The sequence below is a fragment of the Lathyrus oleraceus genome, chromosome 7 (assembly GCF_024323335.1).
Source record: "Lathyrus oleraceus cultivar Zhongwan6 chromosome 7, CAAS_Psat_ZW6_1.0, whole genome shotgun sequence".
NCBI classification, from domain to species: Eukaryota; Viridiplantae; Streptophyta; class Magnoliopsida; order Fabales; family Fabaceae; genus Lathyrus; species Lathyrus oleraceus.
In genome coordinates, this window is record NC_066585.1 from 167,483,595 (window position 1) to 167,501,796 (window position 18,202).

At 33.6% G+C, this 18,202-nt stretch overlaps 1 protein-coding gene and 1 pseudogene across 1 annotated transcript; both read right to left on the reverse strand.

Moving 5' to 3' along the window:
* Nucleotides 1–278: 278 nt before the first annotated feature.
* On the reverse strand, nt 279–1,041 carry LOC127100769 (vacuolar iron transporter homolog 4-like; annotated as a pseudogene).
* A 15,127-nt stretch (nt 1,042–16,168) lies between these two features.
* LOC127100770 (vacuolar iron transporter homolog 4) lies at nt 16,169–16,861 on the reverse strand. Its single transcript, XM_051038038.1, has one exon. It carries the CDS (start codon nt 16,859–16,861, stop codon nt 16,169–16,171), a length of 693 nt encoding a protein of 230 aa, XP_050893995.1.
* Between the last annotated feature and the right edge of the window lie 1,341 nt (nt 16,862–18,202).

An 18,202-nucleotide genomic window follows, 5' to 3' on the forward strand; every position in this document is an offset into this window, starting at 1 on the left:
CATAGTTATATATAATCCAATTCAGATAGCTTGTTTTTAAATTAACAACTGTTTTAGAGTCATAAGAGTTATTTGATAGATGTTTATCAATATAGGATAAATAGAAATCTCGCCACTATTGATTCATGTTTTTCAAATGCTTATCCTGGATACCTAAGAATTTTCCTTTAAATTATACTAATGATGATCATACATTGATTGATATTCTATGCATGTTCAGACATATAAAGAGTACTAATCAAGAACAGTAGAAAATTGAAAAGATTTACTAATCAAAGTCAAAGACCAGTAGTGCCAATCAGTTTGGTGAAACCAAAAGTAATGGCCATTGCCATCCAACCGCCAATAAGAACCCTAACACAAGACCTCATCACTGGTGTTTTTCCAACCAATGCTCCAACTCCTCCAAACACCAACAATGCTAAACTAACAACAGCAGCAACAACACCCATCCTAACCCTATGATCCTTTATAAATGCAGCTGCTAGCAATGGCATAACAGCACCAACAGAAAACGCTAGTGCTGATGCCAGGGCTGCCTGAAACGGATTCGGCAATTTCTCCCGTTCCATAGTTTCATCATCAACTACTCCATTAGTATTATTAGCTTCTCTTTCTCTTTTCATCTGAGCTACCTCTATATCATATTGAGTATAAACAGACACAAACTCGCCAATTGCCATGCTACAAGCACCAGCTACCAAACCAGCAAAACCTGCAAGAAGCATCACACTGATGTCTTCTTTTATAGCTCCAACTCCAATCATCAATGAGGCAACAGTGATTAATCCATCATTGGCTCCTAACATGGCTGCTCGAAGCCACTGTGCTCTTTGAAAGTAATCAATGTTGCTCTCATTTTCAGTTTTGAGAGCACTATTAGTATGCATAGGAATATCAATCTCCAAACTGTTTGGTGAGATTCCATTAACTCTTGCTCCAAGTTGGAAGGCCATGAAGGAGAAGTTAAGATATGATACTGTTGGTATAGAAAATAAAAGGAAGTTGGAATATGATATTAAGAGCTTGTGGAGAACTCATGCTTCTAATGGAAGGTATTTATAGATAGAGAGAGGAGATATGATTAATCAAATTTGGGTACAGTGTATATTAGTCGTTACATAAATTAATATTGATATGAGGAGGTAGTGAGGATGGCACTAGCTCTACAAGTGACAATTTTTTTAATTAAGCAATAATTTTGGCACGTAATTAAGAACTCATTACCTAAAGTAGATCCTAGTCTCAGATATTCCATCTTAATAAATCTAGAATATAATATCATACAACTTTTTTTCCGTGAAGTGTACGTTTTATATTTTATATGGACTATTTGAATATTAGGAAGAAAAATATAAATATGATTATTTCAGTTCGGATCAAGACACAAACAACATAGTGTCGGATTATCGGGTCGAAAGAGATATGATAAATTACAAGATGGACACGCCTTATTCTTACACTTTATAAGGATTGTCATATCATAAAGACTTTTAGATCATCTAACAGTTGCTTTCTGAGACAGTTAATCTTAAAAAATGATCTAGAATTTTGGAGTCATAAGGTGATCATGCTCTACTAACATATCAGATCAATTAAATGCATGAGAACCATGGGATGATAAAGATAGCTAGATCTTATGAGTTAATTGTTATGGATAAGTGTGAGTTGGAAGTTCCACATTACTTCAAAAAAATGGAGATTTAGCATTTTATAAGTGAAAAGACTCCTAAATCTATCACCTTATAATTTTGAGTGAACATGTGGTGTCTCTCTCACTTGTATATTACTCTTATCCAATATAGAGACTCCTCTTGATCACTAAACATTAATTACCTCCATCTGATGTATTCACAAAGGACAATTATATAGGAGTTTGTCAGAAACATCGTCATTAGCAACAATAGAATGAAAATACAAACGAACGACATTCACATTCGCATGAAACATATGACCTCTTCCCACTCTCGCTGGTGCGGTAGTGAGTGTGACATCGGAACCTCAAGATGGACCATCGCTTCATCTTTGTCTCTAGAATGTCGCCCCAACAACCAAAGGTTCCTCCCTATAACACAAAGTCCCTAAGAATGTAGTAGAAAACAAGGAGACCAACAACTTATATACAGACTTCCTACCAGTGGTTCAAGGGCAGATGTAGCTCATTTTGTAAAAAACCACCATGAACAACATTTACAGGACTTCAAGGGACAGACAGACATGATAGTGACAAATTTATTCCTTGGCAATTTGTGATGGAATTTAAAATCCTTCACTAATATTTTGCGACATTGAAATTTAATTTGTATATCAGTGCGTTACAAATTTCGTCACTAAAGTATTTTGTGACAGAATTATGGTCTATTAGTGACGGAAAACTACTCACTCTAAATTTATTTACTTTACGTCGCCAATACTCAAGAACATCAAACATGATCCACATAAATCTAAATCTCCTTCACAGTTAAAACGTTCGACAAAGGTTGACATACTCCAGAGTTTATGTATACGTATACTCGTGAAGGATTCATAAAATAAACTCGTAAACTCAAGTCGTAGACTCGTAAGATTTTATTCAGAATTAAAAGTGATTAAAAACATGTTGATCACACATAATTGGCACATATAAGTAAATGAACACCAATTAACATTAAAACTCACATTTTGGAGTTGTTGCCTCTCCAAGGTTTTGGTTTTCCTACTTGCCTCGTTTATTATCCTTTATCATTTATCGTTTTATTAAACGAGTCTCCTCTAAATTAGATTTTGTGCATATTTTATAATTGAGTGCAATTCATTAAATCAAGTTTTGTGTTAAATTATGTTTTGCATGCATTAAATTAAACCTTTAGGTAAAAATCGATGCAAAGTGATTCAAGTCAAATTAGTTGAATATTTGGGTCAAGAAACACATGAACGAATGACTCATATCATTATAACTCTAGATTCGATCAAACACTTCATTTTTTTTAAAATAGAAACTTTTTGAAGTGTGATTCGTATTAAGATTATGAAAGATTTTAATCAATAAATGAATGTGAAAATTAGATTTTGCCACTTCTACTGTGATTTGAATAACAATCTTCCCTAATTATAATCAAGATCCAGCTTGATTCGAATCAATATTTCACTTCAAATCCTAGAATTTGATTTTGTCAGTTTGATTCAAATCACATGATTTCTTGACTCGAGTCACTGATTCGAATCAAATGGCCAAATTCTTGGTTTTAAGTTCTTTATTCAAATCGGTTTTTCATTCGACTCGAATCACACCTAGTGTTCTTGACTCGAATCAAAAGGGTGATTTTACTCATTTTTTGTGCTCTATCTCAAACACGTGGATAAATCATTTGTATCATTTTCCCAAAATATACTATTATAACAACATAACTTTAAAAGTTGTTCAAGATTTAGTTTAAGATTTCAAAATACACATTTTCACAACTTTGAATTGAATCCGAATTTATCTTCAACCTATAACAAGATTACTATGATTTGATTGATTCTCAATTCTTAGGGAGTGTGAGATCTATCGTAAAAGAGATTTATGGTAAAGGAGATTCATTTATTGTTATTTTTTGTGAAATTTTTGAATTACAGATGAAGATTAATATTGTTTGGCGTTGTTGGAGTTGACAATCCAAAAGAAAGGATCTAATTAGGAGTTTTTGTTCTTTCAAATACGCTAAAACCTCAAAGCAAGGTCATAACTGCAAAATCAAATTACACACTTTTAAAAACCTACGGATATTATCCTTTATCTTATTAATTCATAGACTTTGACATCAAAATATTTTGCATGTACCACCTTTATTAGACCTTAAAACCGAAAAGAATCTCAAAGCTAAAGAGGTATTGGACGTTATCATCTTACTAATTAAGTATTCACAATAACATTGAAATAGAAATTTTATTTTTGAGGAGATTGAAAAATAAATATCAAAAAAGAAATCCAAGATATAAAAGATATTAAAAAGAATGCGAGATAGTGGAAGCCTAAACACGAGAGCATTTGATATATAAAAATGTCAAATATTGAGAGAAAAAGTGTGCATGCATATGCATATAATATTTGATGGAGTGTGCACTCCACAAGACTAGTGGGAACCAAAGTGAGTATTAATAAATGAAGGGAGTGTGGTATCCACACGAAAGCCACGGGTTGCGCACAAAGCAAAGACATCCAAAACATAGCAATTAATAAAAAAAATCCCCTATGGTAACCTAATTATTACTTTCTTGGCAACTTTTTAGTATATACTATTTCTTTTACAAAAAGTAGAAGAAGAGTCCAACATTCCACAAGAGGAAAAGGCAACAAAGACATGAAAGAAAATGTCGCATAGAAACTCAAACACCCGACAACTGCAAATTTAAGTATTATGCTGAGAAGTTGAAGTTTGAAATTGAATTTCTTGTATCCAATTGTATTGATCATTGCTTGAGAGTCATCAAAAATTGTAAATTTGGATCCGTGCAAGATTTGTGACTTAACTACAATAAAGTTTTCATTTAAGTCAGTTAGAAACCTTTGCATATAATAAGCTATAATTCTTCCATGCTGGCCTCATAGCTTTGCAAGAACATCAAATGCGGCATGTACATGTAAATATCCATTTCTTCCCAAAGAATTCTTAAAGTTGAATAGAGTTCAATGACAAGAACATAGATTTCTTGCTGCAATTATGAAACTATAATAAGATCTCCTTGAGATCATTTCAAACATCAATCACATTTTCTATGAACACAATAGATTGTGCGATCAATTCGCGAACTGAATTAAATAATCAAGAGTGAACTAACATATTACATCTATTCCATGAAAAAAATGAAGGATCAAGTTAATCTTATGAAATTGCTATAGATCCATCCACGAACTCAAGTTTTACTTTACCACCTAGCGCGCAACGCATTAGTCTGGCCCAAGAATGATAATTGGAACCTCCAAGAACCGGTGTAACATTGACGGTTAAAAGTCCATCACTAGGATGAACATAATAGGGATTGCTTTGATCATTTGTGTATCAATGGGAGATAAAGGAGAAAGCGTGATTATAGTTAAATCACACAGGCTTAAGATACCAAGTTAGAAAACTCAATCTGTCTCTCATGGAAGAGAGGAAAAGAAGAACAAAGGAATAGAAGAAGAAGAAAGTAGAGAAGAGTGAGAGAAAACTAGAAGCTCCAAAATTGAATCGTTGAGCTTGTTTTGTTCTAGAACCAGAAATGGAGAGGGGTGTGGAAGTTGTACCTGCAAGAGTAGAACTCTGATACTCAAGTCAGTATATGAAAGAGTAAAGAGTATTTAAATTATGTTTAAAACTCGTTACCTGATTCAGCGTCATTCCCTATATATAGGGGAGAGAAATAACGATATCGCTATCTTTCAAGCATGGAAAGCGGAGGACTGTTGGATGTGCGTGAGGCGTAAACCGCCTATAGCAAGGTACATGATGGTCTTACGGTAAGAAGAAGATTCTAGAAACACAATTGTGTAGTCAGTCAAGAGGCTTTGGCCCGAAATGAGCTATCTCAAGGTGGTCGATCTAACACTATAAGTCCTTATGCTTGAGTAGCAAGGTAAGAGTTTGGAGAATTTCACCTTCGGCGACCTATCACCCTTACTTCTACATCTCCATGGGAAGGTTTTATATATTCTACTGTGTCTATTTTTTTCAATGAGGGCAGCCTGGATAAAGCTTTTCTTGAAGTGGGGGAGTCATCGCATTGGGGTTTCACAATCCCTACTGAGGACGATAGAATATGTAGCGGGTATGGCGACTGTCTCATCCCTCTTTATAAATATCTCTTCTCAACCCTGGGTGTTCGTTTACCATTTACTGCTTTTGAGGTTGGCCTTTTTAATCACTTGATTGTGGCCCCTTCACAACTCCACCCATCGAGTTAGGCGTATGTAAGGACTTACCAATATTGGTGTGAATATCTAAATTTAAAACCTTTCATCACCTTATTTTTTCATATTTTACGCTGCCACCGCGGTACCTCGGCCTAGCCAAGAAAATAGGTTTTAGTTTCACTGGTGTTGAAGATACAGGTCTTTGAAGACTTTCCCAAGTTATCTCCCTTTGTTGATTGGTTCTTCCCGCACTACTACAAAATAGACCTTTCGTAACACCCATTTTATAACGGTCTTCTTGTTAACTGTAGTAATAACTCTTTTTTTGGCACTTTTTTTTTGTATTTACTAAATGACATTTCCCTACGGTCATAATCAACAACCGTAGTGAAACATACCTGGAGTGAAAGGGCTTGAATCCCAACATCAACAATTTTCCATTTATCGTGACATAACAGGATTGACATTATATATCACCATGTTTCTTATAAACAACGGTGGTGTAAGGTGTAATAATTTCATCATGGTTCGTATTATCAAACATGGTGAAAGGTGTTACTTATTTATATATAAGCGAAATTATCTCTCGCTTTAGTACATAATAGTCATCTCTCTTAAAACAAAATCCAAACATGTCTTTCACTTGTCTCTCACAAAAAAACCCTAACATCTTTGTCACTCGTCTCTCTCGTATGGAAACCCCAAAGTTATGCAGCGAACTCGTCTCCTTCGAAGGGTTACCTTTGTTACATCAAATCTTAGAAAATAGCTATCTTACAGGTTCGTCTTCACAATAGTTTATGTTTAAAAAAAAATTATGTATTATTGTTTATGTTTCAATAGCTTGTTTCATAATGTTTGAACTTTCTAATTTTTTGACTTGTAGGTAGGGATGCTTGTTCAATAACGAGGATGAAGCTAAAGTGAACGCTGCAAACTTGTATGAAAGACCAATAATGACATCCATTAAAAATTAACACAAGTTTTCAGCTTTCACTTCAGTTTCATCCTTCATTCATTGTGAATGCCAATATGGGAGACGTGTACGTTTATGAATCATTTTATGAGTTGATATGTTGTTGTTGTTGTTGTTAATAAAAGTGTTATATAGTATCTAGTTTATACTATGTGTTGGTGATTTTGTTGTTTTTAATAAGAGTTGTTTGTTGTATCTTGTATGTTATTTAAGGTTTGTTGTTGATGAATGTTGTTAATGTTTGTTTAAAAGATGAGTTTATTATATCTTATTTGGTTTGAGTTATTTTCCAATCCCTTGCCGAACATATAACTTTTCAAATTGCATTAAAAAATCATAATATGATAGAAAAAGTTATAATAAAAAACAAGTACACATATAATTCTAGACAACAATTCTTCAGTCCATTATTTGCATTTCATTCTTTAATAGTTATAACTTTATTTAATGCTTGTAGTTCTTCAACCGCCACTTTCTCCGCCTCTAATTTTGTTTTCAAAATAAATAATATTTTACAAAATGAACTAGAGATGAAGGAATGAGAGGTTGAATAACTATGAGCATTAAACAAAGTTCTAATCGTTAAAGAATAAAATGTGTATAAGGAGTTGAAGAACTCTTATCTAGCATTGAACGTGAACTTGTTCTTCTAATATAACTTAATTTGTAATATCATAATATTTAAGATCATATTGAAAGATTATATGTTTAGTGATCATTGGTGAAATAAGCATTACACATAATGTATAGTAAACTCAGTGTATATATCACTACAGTTATTTATACCAATCGTTGTTAAATGTTATGCATTAAGAATATCACATCGGTTGTTTAAAGTAGTTGTTGTGATAGGTATTGTGCTACATAGATTATAATCACAGTCACACGATCGTGGTGGAAAGAATTATACTTACAACCATCTGCTACCTCACAACAGTTAGTCAGGTGTGGTGGTATCCCTTTTCCAACCATTGGATAATGGCTTTTATGTAGTAGTGTTGGTCACTCCCTTTCATCCCCTGGCTCATGTGATCATTTATGGGGACGAGCCACTAGTAAGGGGTAAATGTAAGCCAATGTTTCCTCATTGCTAGTTGGCGATCCATTTCCTCACGAAGAATGACACATATGTTTATAAGGAGTGGGATTTTTCTGATGAGCACTCATATCAAAATAAAAGATTGGTAGGCTTTGTTAATAGCTTGGGTTATCTTGGAGGAGGAGGTCCTCTCGGTTGAGGCCGATAAGGAACACTTGAATCGTTTGATTGACATTCCATTGTTGATAGTGGCCCGCTCTCGCGAGGTCGTCGAATTGTCTTCAATAAGTTTGAAACATTGTTAATTCTTTCGATATTGATTTCCCCCTTTTGGTCTTTCTCTGTATAAAGATTATGTTTCCGTGTAGATGTGATAAAGGAAGAAGTGAAGGTCTAGCGTTTGAAGTGGGGTATACAACCATTCAACACTGTAATATATTATTCGCTTCCTTTAGAATCGCCTCGGAATATGGCTCTTTTGTATGGCCTTCTGTGTTTGCAATCGTATCCAAGGATTGGTCTCAGTCCTTTTCGTGAGCGCCAAGATTCAATCTTTGACGATGATTGTGAATTTTTTGCCAATCTTTCCAGACATGCTCTAGGGAAAGAGCTAAAAAATCCTGGCACGATCTGCTAAGCGAGCTTCTTTTGCTATAACTCTAGGCAAGTCCAGCCGCTGGGAAGCTCTTTGGACAAACTGGGCCTATGACGAGAAGAATTAGTTGTAGAGGAGTGTTAACATCTTTACTCTTAAACAAGATATGTACTTAAGAGAGATGAAAAGGGCGTCCATCTCTTTGAAATAGGTAAGCAAATCTCTGGTTTTGTTCTATTTATCTAGCACTGCAGGCGGTCAGGTGATGCACTTGGCAGGGATGATGGAAAGGAAGATCCTGGTTCTTGATTCTGCCTAAAAGGAGTTGGAGTTTCTGCATAGCTAAAATGCTTCTCTGACTCAACATTGAAAGAATATATTGGGCAGTTATAGAGTCTTTTGAGAATGTGTTGCAACAGGTGGAGTATTTTCATCGTCCACTGGTTATTTCGAGGGAGAAGATCCAAATGGGTCAGATACTCCGAGATGGGAGGGCCTTCTTTATTCTTTAGTAGGTCCATGTATCTCACCCTTTTTTTGTGCACTGTATGAAAAGCGTTAAGACATGGGAAAACATTTGTATGTAACTATTATTTTTTATGTTTTAGCAATGTTCTTCTTATTACCTGTATAAGGTGAGTTTATTTTATTTTATCGTAAACGTTGAATTACTTTAAGTCGTCCCCTTCATGTTGTTTATGATCTAGTGGAGCGTCAAAGTTTGATTTTATCCCTGCAATTCATAAAAACTGCCTGCCACAAAGGGTGTTAAATAATGTTTTACTTAAAGTGTAAATAACCTTAAGTACTTCGTGTGGTCGTGTTTGGATATTTTATTTACAAGCATGTTGTGTTAATATGTACACACTTTATTGGTAAGAGGATATTCTAACTTGATATAGTCGTGTGTTGGATCATGTATATAAGGCATGCAGTCGTAGATAAACCCTTAGATTTTAGCTATATGTCTACCTGCGTCTTCTGATCAGCTCCGTTTACCAATCAGTCGAACTACATTAAATGGTTAAATAAGGTAGAATATAAGAAAGGATAAACTTGGAAAGATCAAGCTATTTTTGACCTAATCCAATTATCTAGGGTAGGTCTTACGTACAACAAGAACATTTTTCTTGATATGCTTCACTTTTAGGTGGGTTCGACAAACACCTTTCAAATGTGTTATGGTGTGACTATGCCAACGTTGTTTGATGTGGCTATTATTACTAGTCTCTGACCAACTGGTGAAGTCTTCGACCCGTTTAGCCAAAATGAAGATAGTATTGACTTTAACTTAAAGCATGATAGATTCACCAACTTCATCACTAATCACTTAGACGAGACAACCAAGGAATTTTCTGATAAAGAACATATTGAATTTATGTCCCTATGGCTATCACATTTCATATTTTGCTCAAGCTCTTTACAAGTAGAAAAAATGTTTGTTACTCTAGCTAACTAGTTACACTCTAGAAAAACATTTGTTTAAGCCAATTAATTTTGGCATCACTCTATGAAGCTTCAAACCTGGCATCTCATGCCATGAAAACATTTAGTCTCACCAACAGTCCCAAGGGTACGTTTTTGCTTCTTGGTCCCTTCTGCCTCCTTTAACTCTGGATTAATGCCATATTTGAGCCATCTTTAATGGCTAATAAACCACACAAACATAATGAATAAACTAAGAAATGGCCAATCTAAGGAAGTAGACTCATATTTCTCACTTCTACTGACAAAGGGCTTTCGACACAAGAGAGCTTCAATGAATATTATATGATGATCGCTAAGCATTACCTGTTTACTTCCTACATGGCTCCCTTCGTAGATAGACGTTATGGCCCTGCATGGTTCAGAAGAGAATTTTATGCATTTATTAATGAACACGAGGCTGAATCTATTGAGATCTGGAAAACTTTTCTGACACCAAAACTATTGTCGACAAGGCTCTCGACCAAAAAAGCCCAAATGGGTTTTGTTGGGTATCAATCTAACCTTGTGGCTCGACAAATTGGTCTTTTCCAGTTTAAACTCAACTCATACTCTCAACGCAATAAGGACATACGCTTGAGCACCGTCAGAATCTCTGAGGAGACATATTTTGAACTCCTTGTCAAACAAGCTGAAGAAAACCTAGAACTTAGTCCTTTCAAATTCCAAAAGTCCTTCTATTGCACTAGAGAGTTTGACACTTTGTGGAAGGACTATCAGTCTGAAAAATTTGTCGACATGATGACCAAGACGGACCATCTAACTGAATCTTTCATTTATTTGTAGACCAAGTTCAAAAAAGGTACAGATACGCACATTAAAGAAATTTGAGCTTTCCAACGCTACTTCAAAAATGTGTACAATCCTAGTGACCTTAGTCGGACCATCTTTGAGGTAACTATTACTTTAGAAGAAAAACTTATTCAAAAAATACCAAAGCTAAAATTTCCCTCCTATGTGAAAGATATATATATTTTTGCTTTGTTTTTTCATAAGCTAAAATTCCCACCTTTGTCTTCTTGTGAATTGGCTTTAGATTCTTTGCCCTCATTTCCAAGATGGTTTGTTTGTGGGACTGTCTTAAATGACATAGAAAATGCTTATAAAAACCCTCATATATCCATAAGATATTGACATAAAGTAATTAAGTCAAATCTAGAAAGTTTAGAAAATACCTCATATGCATCCTCTGAGTCTGAGTCAAAATCAACTTTTGATTCTGAGTCTGAGAAAGTTGAAGCCACCAAAGCTAGATTGGCTTTTTCTTTACTCTTGTCTGCTTCTTATTCATCATCAAGTTAACACAATGCTACCATGAAACTTTTCTTGAACTTACTTCTGAAGTTGTTCTTTTGGAAGCTTTCCTTTTTGGCTTTGTCCTTCTGGAGATCCGGACAAACAATTATAAAATGTACATACTTCTGAGAATTGAAGCACCCTTTTCTTATCATCCTTATTATCTTTGGAGCTTGTTCTTTTGAAGGAAGATCTTCTGCCATAGGACTTCCTGTTCTAGTTAGCAAGATACTGAAATCTATATATGATGAAATCCGTTTCATCATTATCAGAATCTTCATCAGACGATCCAGGATGAATGGCTTCTTTATGCTCCTAAGTCTGAGAAGATTTCTTAGATCTCCCAACAAGTTTCAAAGCCAAAGAATTGTATTTCTTGATTGGTTCTTCATCTCCATTGAGTTCTAACTCATGGATTTGGAGATTACTTATCAAACTTTCAAGACTGATATTGTTCAAGTCTTTAGCTTCTTGAATAGTTGTCACCTTTTGCCAATATCTGGAAGGAAGACTCATAAGAATCTTCTTGACATGATCAGAGGTAGTCTAGATTTTGTTCAGAACTTGAAGCCCATACACAAGCACTTGAAACCTTGAGAACATGGTTTCAATGTTCTCATTTGCTTTCATTCTGAATAACTCATATTGTTGAACCATATGATTTTCTTTGGCTTCTCGAACTTGGTTTCCTTCATAGGTAACACATAAGGACTTAAATATAGTTTTGGAAGTGGATTTGTCAATGATCTGTATGTACTCAAAATGAGACAGCGCATCTATAAGAATGTCTCTCACTCTGTTGTGTTTTCTGTAGATCTTCTTCTGAGTAGGTGTGAGATATTTTTTGTTAGAGACCATACCAACACTATTGACTTGAATGTCAATGTCATCTTCCAAGATATCCCATAGCTCATCATCAAGACCTATGATGTGACTGTATATCTTTCTCTTCCACCACTCAAATTCAGTAGAGTCTCTACTGAATGTTGGAGGTTTAGCAATATAATAATTCTTTTCAGATGTACTTTGATCATGATTAACATCACCATTAGGAGTACCCCAGATGAATCCATATTCACCCGACATGAAAGAATATCTATTTTCACCAAGATCTTTTATGCACCATTGTTAAGTGTTTACTACATACCTTGATCTAATGCCAACTGAAGGTGAGAAAAACATAAGAATGGGGGTTGAATTGTGTTGGCTTTTTCTTCTTCAAGGCTTTATAAACTTTTGCTTCTGATGGCTTTCAAACAGATTTTAAACACTAAGTTCAGAGTCTGACTCATAAAGGCTTGGTTAGTTTTTGATAGATCTTAATTAGAGTCTGAACTTTCAATTCAGAGTTTGAAACTTCAGTTCAGAGTCTGAATCAGAGTCACTCTGAGTCCAAACTCTTGTAAATCTTTATCAGACTCTGAAACAGAATCTGACTCAGATGTTAACAAATGATAGCAACAGAATATAGTTCAGAAGAAAGTAAAGTAAAAGCACGATAGGCACAAGCAATTATCATGGTTCCTCTCACAACCTGAGAGTAGTTCAATCCCCTTGCATTTCCAAAGGATTTTCACTATAATCAAATCTGATCAAAAATGCTCAAGCACGCAAGCAAGAGACTTCATTTCCTTACACACACAAGTATACGACTTCCTTTCTCAAACACACAAGTTTGAGACTTCCTTGCTCAAACACATAAGTATGAGACTTCCTTGCTCTAGAACACACGCTAGAGACTTCAAATGCTCAAGCACAAAAGAAAGAGACTTCTGACTCTATAAAAAATTGTTAAGAGATTTGGATAACAACTACACCTGATCTGCAATCAGAGATGTAAACAGAATACAACTTAGAAAGACTCTAATACTTAAGAATATCTAAAATATACACAAAGTTAAGATGTTATATGTCTTGTAAATTTGATAGAGTAGCTTCTCTTTGAATGTCAATGAATAGAGTCTATATCAGAGTGTTGTATTAAAGCTTCATAGTTTTCTTCTTCAGTCATTCAACTCCTTAAATAGAGAAGAGAGAAAAGAGACATTGGAGACATTCACCAAAAGGTTAGATAACCATTGTACTTGATTAGACACATCAATAAAATACCTTTCTACAAGAGAAATGATCCGTGGAAGCTCAGACAACCAAGAGAGAGATATTTCCTTAAGTATTCAAGTGATCAAAAAGGTTATGAGTCTGACAGATTTGCCTTAGTAGAAGAGCTTCTGTTTCAGAGGCTGACTTTCCTTCAGACTTCACTCTTCAAAGACTGATCACATCAGAATCCTCTTCTTGGCTTTTGAAGCTTCAGAGTATGGGTCACCATAGACTGACTATCTTTAGAGTTGACTTTTTTAGAGTTTGGATCTCCATCAGAGACAGAGTCTTCATAAGTGATCTTCAGAGCCAGAGTCTGATTTTCAAATTCATATTCCTTAAGCATTTCTTCATTTGTTCTTAATGATATAATCATGCATACTTGAAAAAATGTTAGAATACCCAATTGTCCTTTAAATACTTTGTTATCATCAAAACCTAAGGGATATGGTATTAACTAATTTTGTTTCAACACATTGAACACAATATCATCTAAGCCTTATAACTATGACTCGATAACTAATTACATTCTAGAAGCATTTCTTTCAGAAATTCAAGTAATTTTGTGAAACTTTTATCCGTCCACCCACATGTTGCCTTTAGATTAAATAGTTTTAACACTGCAGACAATTGTGTAAAATTTGTGCACCCCTTATATAACGATTCATCTTTGTCACTATATAAAATATCATACAAAAGGACTTTTCTAAAAGAATATTCTCAAATATCACGTACCATATCTTCTAGTCAATCATCCATATCCACATCAACTTCATGACTTTGTGACATCGTTGTTTGGTTTTCATCCACGTCACTATGTCACGTCCATGTTGTATAATATTCATTAGTTCCATCACAACCGAGGTGATTGAATGCTGCTTTCTTTTCAAATTTTTCGTTATTTTTGCCTGTAACACAAAGACAATAAAAGATTCCATTGTTACCTAAAAGTTTTCTCTCCGTGAATTCAAAAAAATCAAGAACTTCTTACTCATAAACCGGATTTAATCTATTAGCTTTCACTCAACTACGAGCCATAATACATTCTGAAATTTAAATTAAATGCTTGTAAAATTATGCATCTTGTTTAAAACTTTTCTAAGTACAAAAACTTTACTAAGTCATATTTTTAAAAACAAAATATTACTAAGTCACAACAATAATACAACATCTACAATAACAATATATAATATTCTCAACAACATAAAAACACAAAAACAATTTCAATCTCACTCTGAATCAAAATAATATATAACATTAAAAACTTTGATAAGTTATAATGACTAAATAAACAGCAGCAACAACAACAATCTAAAAACATAATAATATACAACATTAAAACTCTAGGATTTTGGATCTCAAGAATAATAAGAAAAACATTATTATAACATGAATAGTGGTGAAATATTTCACGTACCGTAGATATGAAGAAGAAGATTCAAAGAAATGAGTTCGTGTACCCTTCTTGAGAGTTTTGTTTTACCTTTCCAACAACTGTAGTGATATCTTATAACATTTAACCGCGGCTACTTTTGCCAACCATGGGGAAAAGTTTTAGATATTTATCTATATAAAAGTTCAACATGTTCATTCACTTTTTCACTAAACCTAACTCATTTCGCCTACAAACTTCATCTTTCATTCTTGTTGTGTTGTTGTATCAATGACTGAAGGTTTAGGTTTTAAAGAGGCTAAAACAGTACATTGAAAAAGTCAGTTTGATGATTAATGTCAAGTTTTACTTTCTCAAGTAAATGATACGTTTGAACCTTGACATTGATCTTCAATGCTAGAATTTTCAAGATAGTAAAAATGAAAGAGGATATTGCAAAACAAAAGTGTCCTAAAAATGAGTGAAGAACTAAACTGCATGAACATAGATTCGAAGCGTATCTCTGAAAGAGACATTTCCCCACGGTTGGAAAACCTGACTGTGGTGAAATATTATTTAATTTTAATTTTAGAATAAAAATACATCCATCATTTCACCACGGTTGTTCTAACTAACTGGAATAAAATGCGTCTTGAAAGTTAAGAAAAATGAAACTGACTAGATTTTATCACGATAGACATATGGGTTAGGTGAAAGTTTATTACGAAATCTACAAAATATAGATTTTTTATCTATAATTGGTAAATACGGTGAATCCCACCCATTCTCATCTATCCATTCATCAAACTTTTCCTATACTCACTTTGTTTTTGTCTAGTTGTTTAAATTATGTTTGAATGATTGTGATGGTTAGACTAAGCAAATAATCTATTCCATTTAGAAGTGAAAAACAATACGATTGTTAAATACTAGGTATAAGATCCCAAATAATCTAAGAGAATCGAATATTATGAATAGTTGTTTTAGTTGGGTTATGGCTAAGGAACATTTGGTGGACTACACCATTCATGCTCGCTTCTCTTTCTTTGGGAAGTCTTCCATTACACTATTTATGATATGAACTGAACTTATTGTACAAAAATGAGGAATTATTGTATTAGATAGAATATTTTGACGCAATTATCAATGGTAATTGGCACTCAACCAAAGTGAATAACATATGATCTTTAAACTAATCTCTCACAACCCTCTTTGTAACCAAATATTTTAAATGTCAACTGTTTAATTAAGTGTAAAGATGAAAATCATAAGTGAATTAAGCTCTTCCCTGGTATTGATATTGGTTCAGACCTTAATTCAAAGCTCATATACTTGAAAGAAGTTGTTAAAATCTTGACATGAATTACACACATCACATCAAATATATCATCAATCAATATTGACTCATGGAATAAACAAGTAAAGTGAAAATATGTAGTAATTAGCCACATTCAAAGTGAACTATATCCAACTAATTTGGTGAAGCCAAAAGTAATAGCCATAGCTATCCAACCACCAACCACAACTCTAAAACAAGACCATTTCATTGATGTTTTACCAAGCATTGCTCCTACCCCACCAAACACAAACAATGTCAAACTAGCCATAACAACAACAACCACCAACCTTATTTTATACTCCCTAACCAATGCTGCTCCTAGCAATGGAACAGTAGCACCAAAAGAAAATGCAATCGCTGATGCTACAGCAGCTTGAAAAGGATTTGGCAATACCTTTTCATCTTCATCAATATTGTTTCTGATTATCTTCTCTCTTTTCATTTGAGCTACTATTATGTCCAGTTGAGTGTAAACCGAAACAAACTCTCCGATTCCCATACTACACGCACCGGCAATTAGTCCTGCAAAACCAGCAAGAAGCATTGTTTTGATGTCTTCATTCACAGCTCCAACGCCTAACATCAGTGATGTTATGGATACCAAACCATCATTTGCTCCTAGTAAAGCAGCTCTTAGCCATTGTGCTCTTTGAGAATAGTCAATGTTGTTGTTTTCTTCAGTTTCTTCAACATGGTTTGGTTTCGACTCTACGTCTTTATTTTCACTGTTATAGTTACAAGGTGAAGCCATAAAGGAAAATGAAGAAAGAGTTGCTTCTAGGTTTAATGGACACACTCTCTTCATGCTATAAACGCTTATTAATTAAGTGTTTATTTTTAACAAATTTCTATAACAAAAGATAGTGTTATAGAAAAGAGATGTATAGAAAATAGAACACTCACAGAATAAAAAATAAAACTTTTTTACATAAAAACTAGGCTTAAATAATTTTTTTTATTTAACATTCTTTTAATTTTCTTCTTTAAATTATTAAAGTTAAAATTTATAGAAAAATCTGCATGAAAATCTAGGAAACCGTTTTTCTGCGAATTTTAATTTTAGGAATTAAAACCCAATAAAACTCCACATATAATAATTTTATAAATAAAAACTTAGAGACAAATAAAAAAACACAGTCATTTTATCAGAAATTTGTTTTTATTTAAGCTTGAAAGCTAAGAATAAAAAATAGAGCATAGTATATGAGAAATAATGTCATTTGTATAGAGAGAATATTATCGATGTTTCATATTTTATTATAGGCCAGCTAGCAAAGATAATTATTCAATTAAATTTTTTGTATGACTTGGCTTGATGAGAACTACAAAGATAAAAATGCACGTAAAATAAGCATTTAAATCAAGAGTTTGATGGAGGGTGAGAATATCAATCAATTATTTTTTTGACTCGATACAAATAAAAGTTTAGGATTGTATCGTGTAATTTATAAACTCGTTATTGAGTTATGAAAAGCCGATTACAATGTCTGATTAGAAGAATAATCATAATTTAAGACCACTGTGAAGTTTATGGTATCAATTTATAGAAGGGTCAAAAGTTCAATACGGTGCAATTTACTTAGCTAACTAGTGATGCAACACATAGCAATTTTCGGTGCAATTGTTTATATTTTTAAGTTAGAAGCATAAGATGTAATGTAGTTTGAGGATGGAGCCAAGTAGTGAGATATTGTTGTATTTATGCAATTTAAAAATATTGGGGATGGAGACAAGTTTGCCGATTATCTCTAAATATTCATTACACATCATTATGGTCCTTTACTAAGCTTCAATTAGTCATCTAATCAATTAAATCTCTTACTTAATCGATTAGTATTTTACTAAACTTCTTAGTGTGGTTGAGGGGGAGACTTCACTAACTAAATCTTTTAGTGCTCTTCATTTCTATTTCTTTTTATTATTTGTGATTTTTATTTTTATTTTTATTTTATAGTTTTTTTAATAGCAAATAGAATACATTATAGATTATCATAAATATATCAACGATCAATTTTAATCCCTCTAAAATCTTTCTTTAAACAATGATTCTCGTAAACTTTTACGTCCATAAAATTGTTCTTTTCCATTAGTTTCCACTAACGAAGGCAGGCGTGGCATACTACATGGATTTTTTTTAATGACGTGG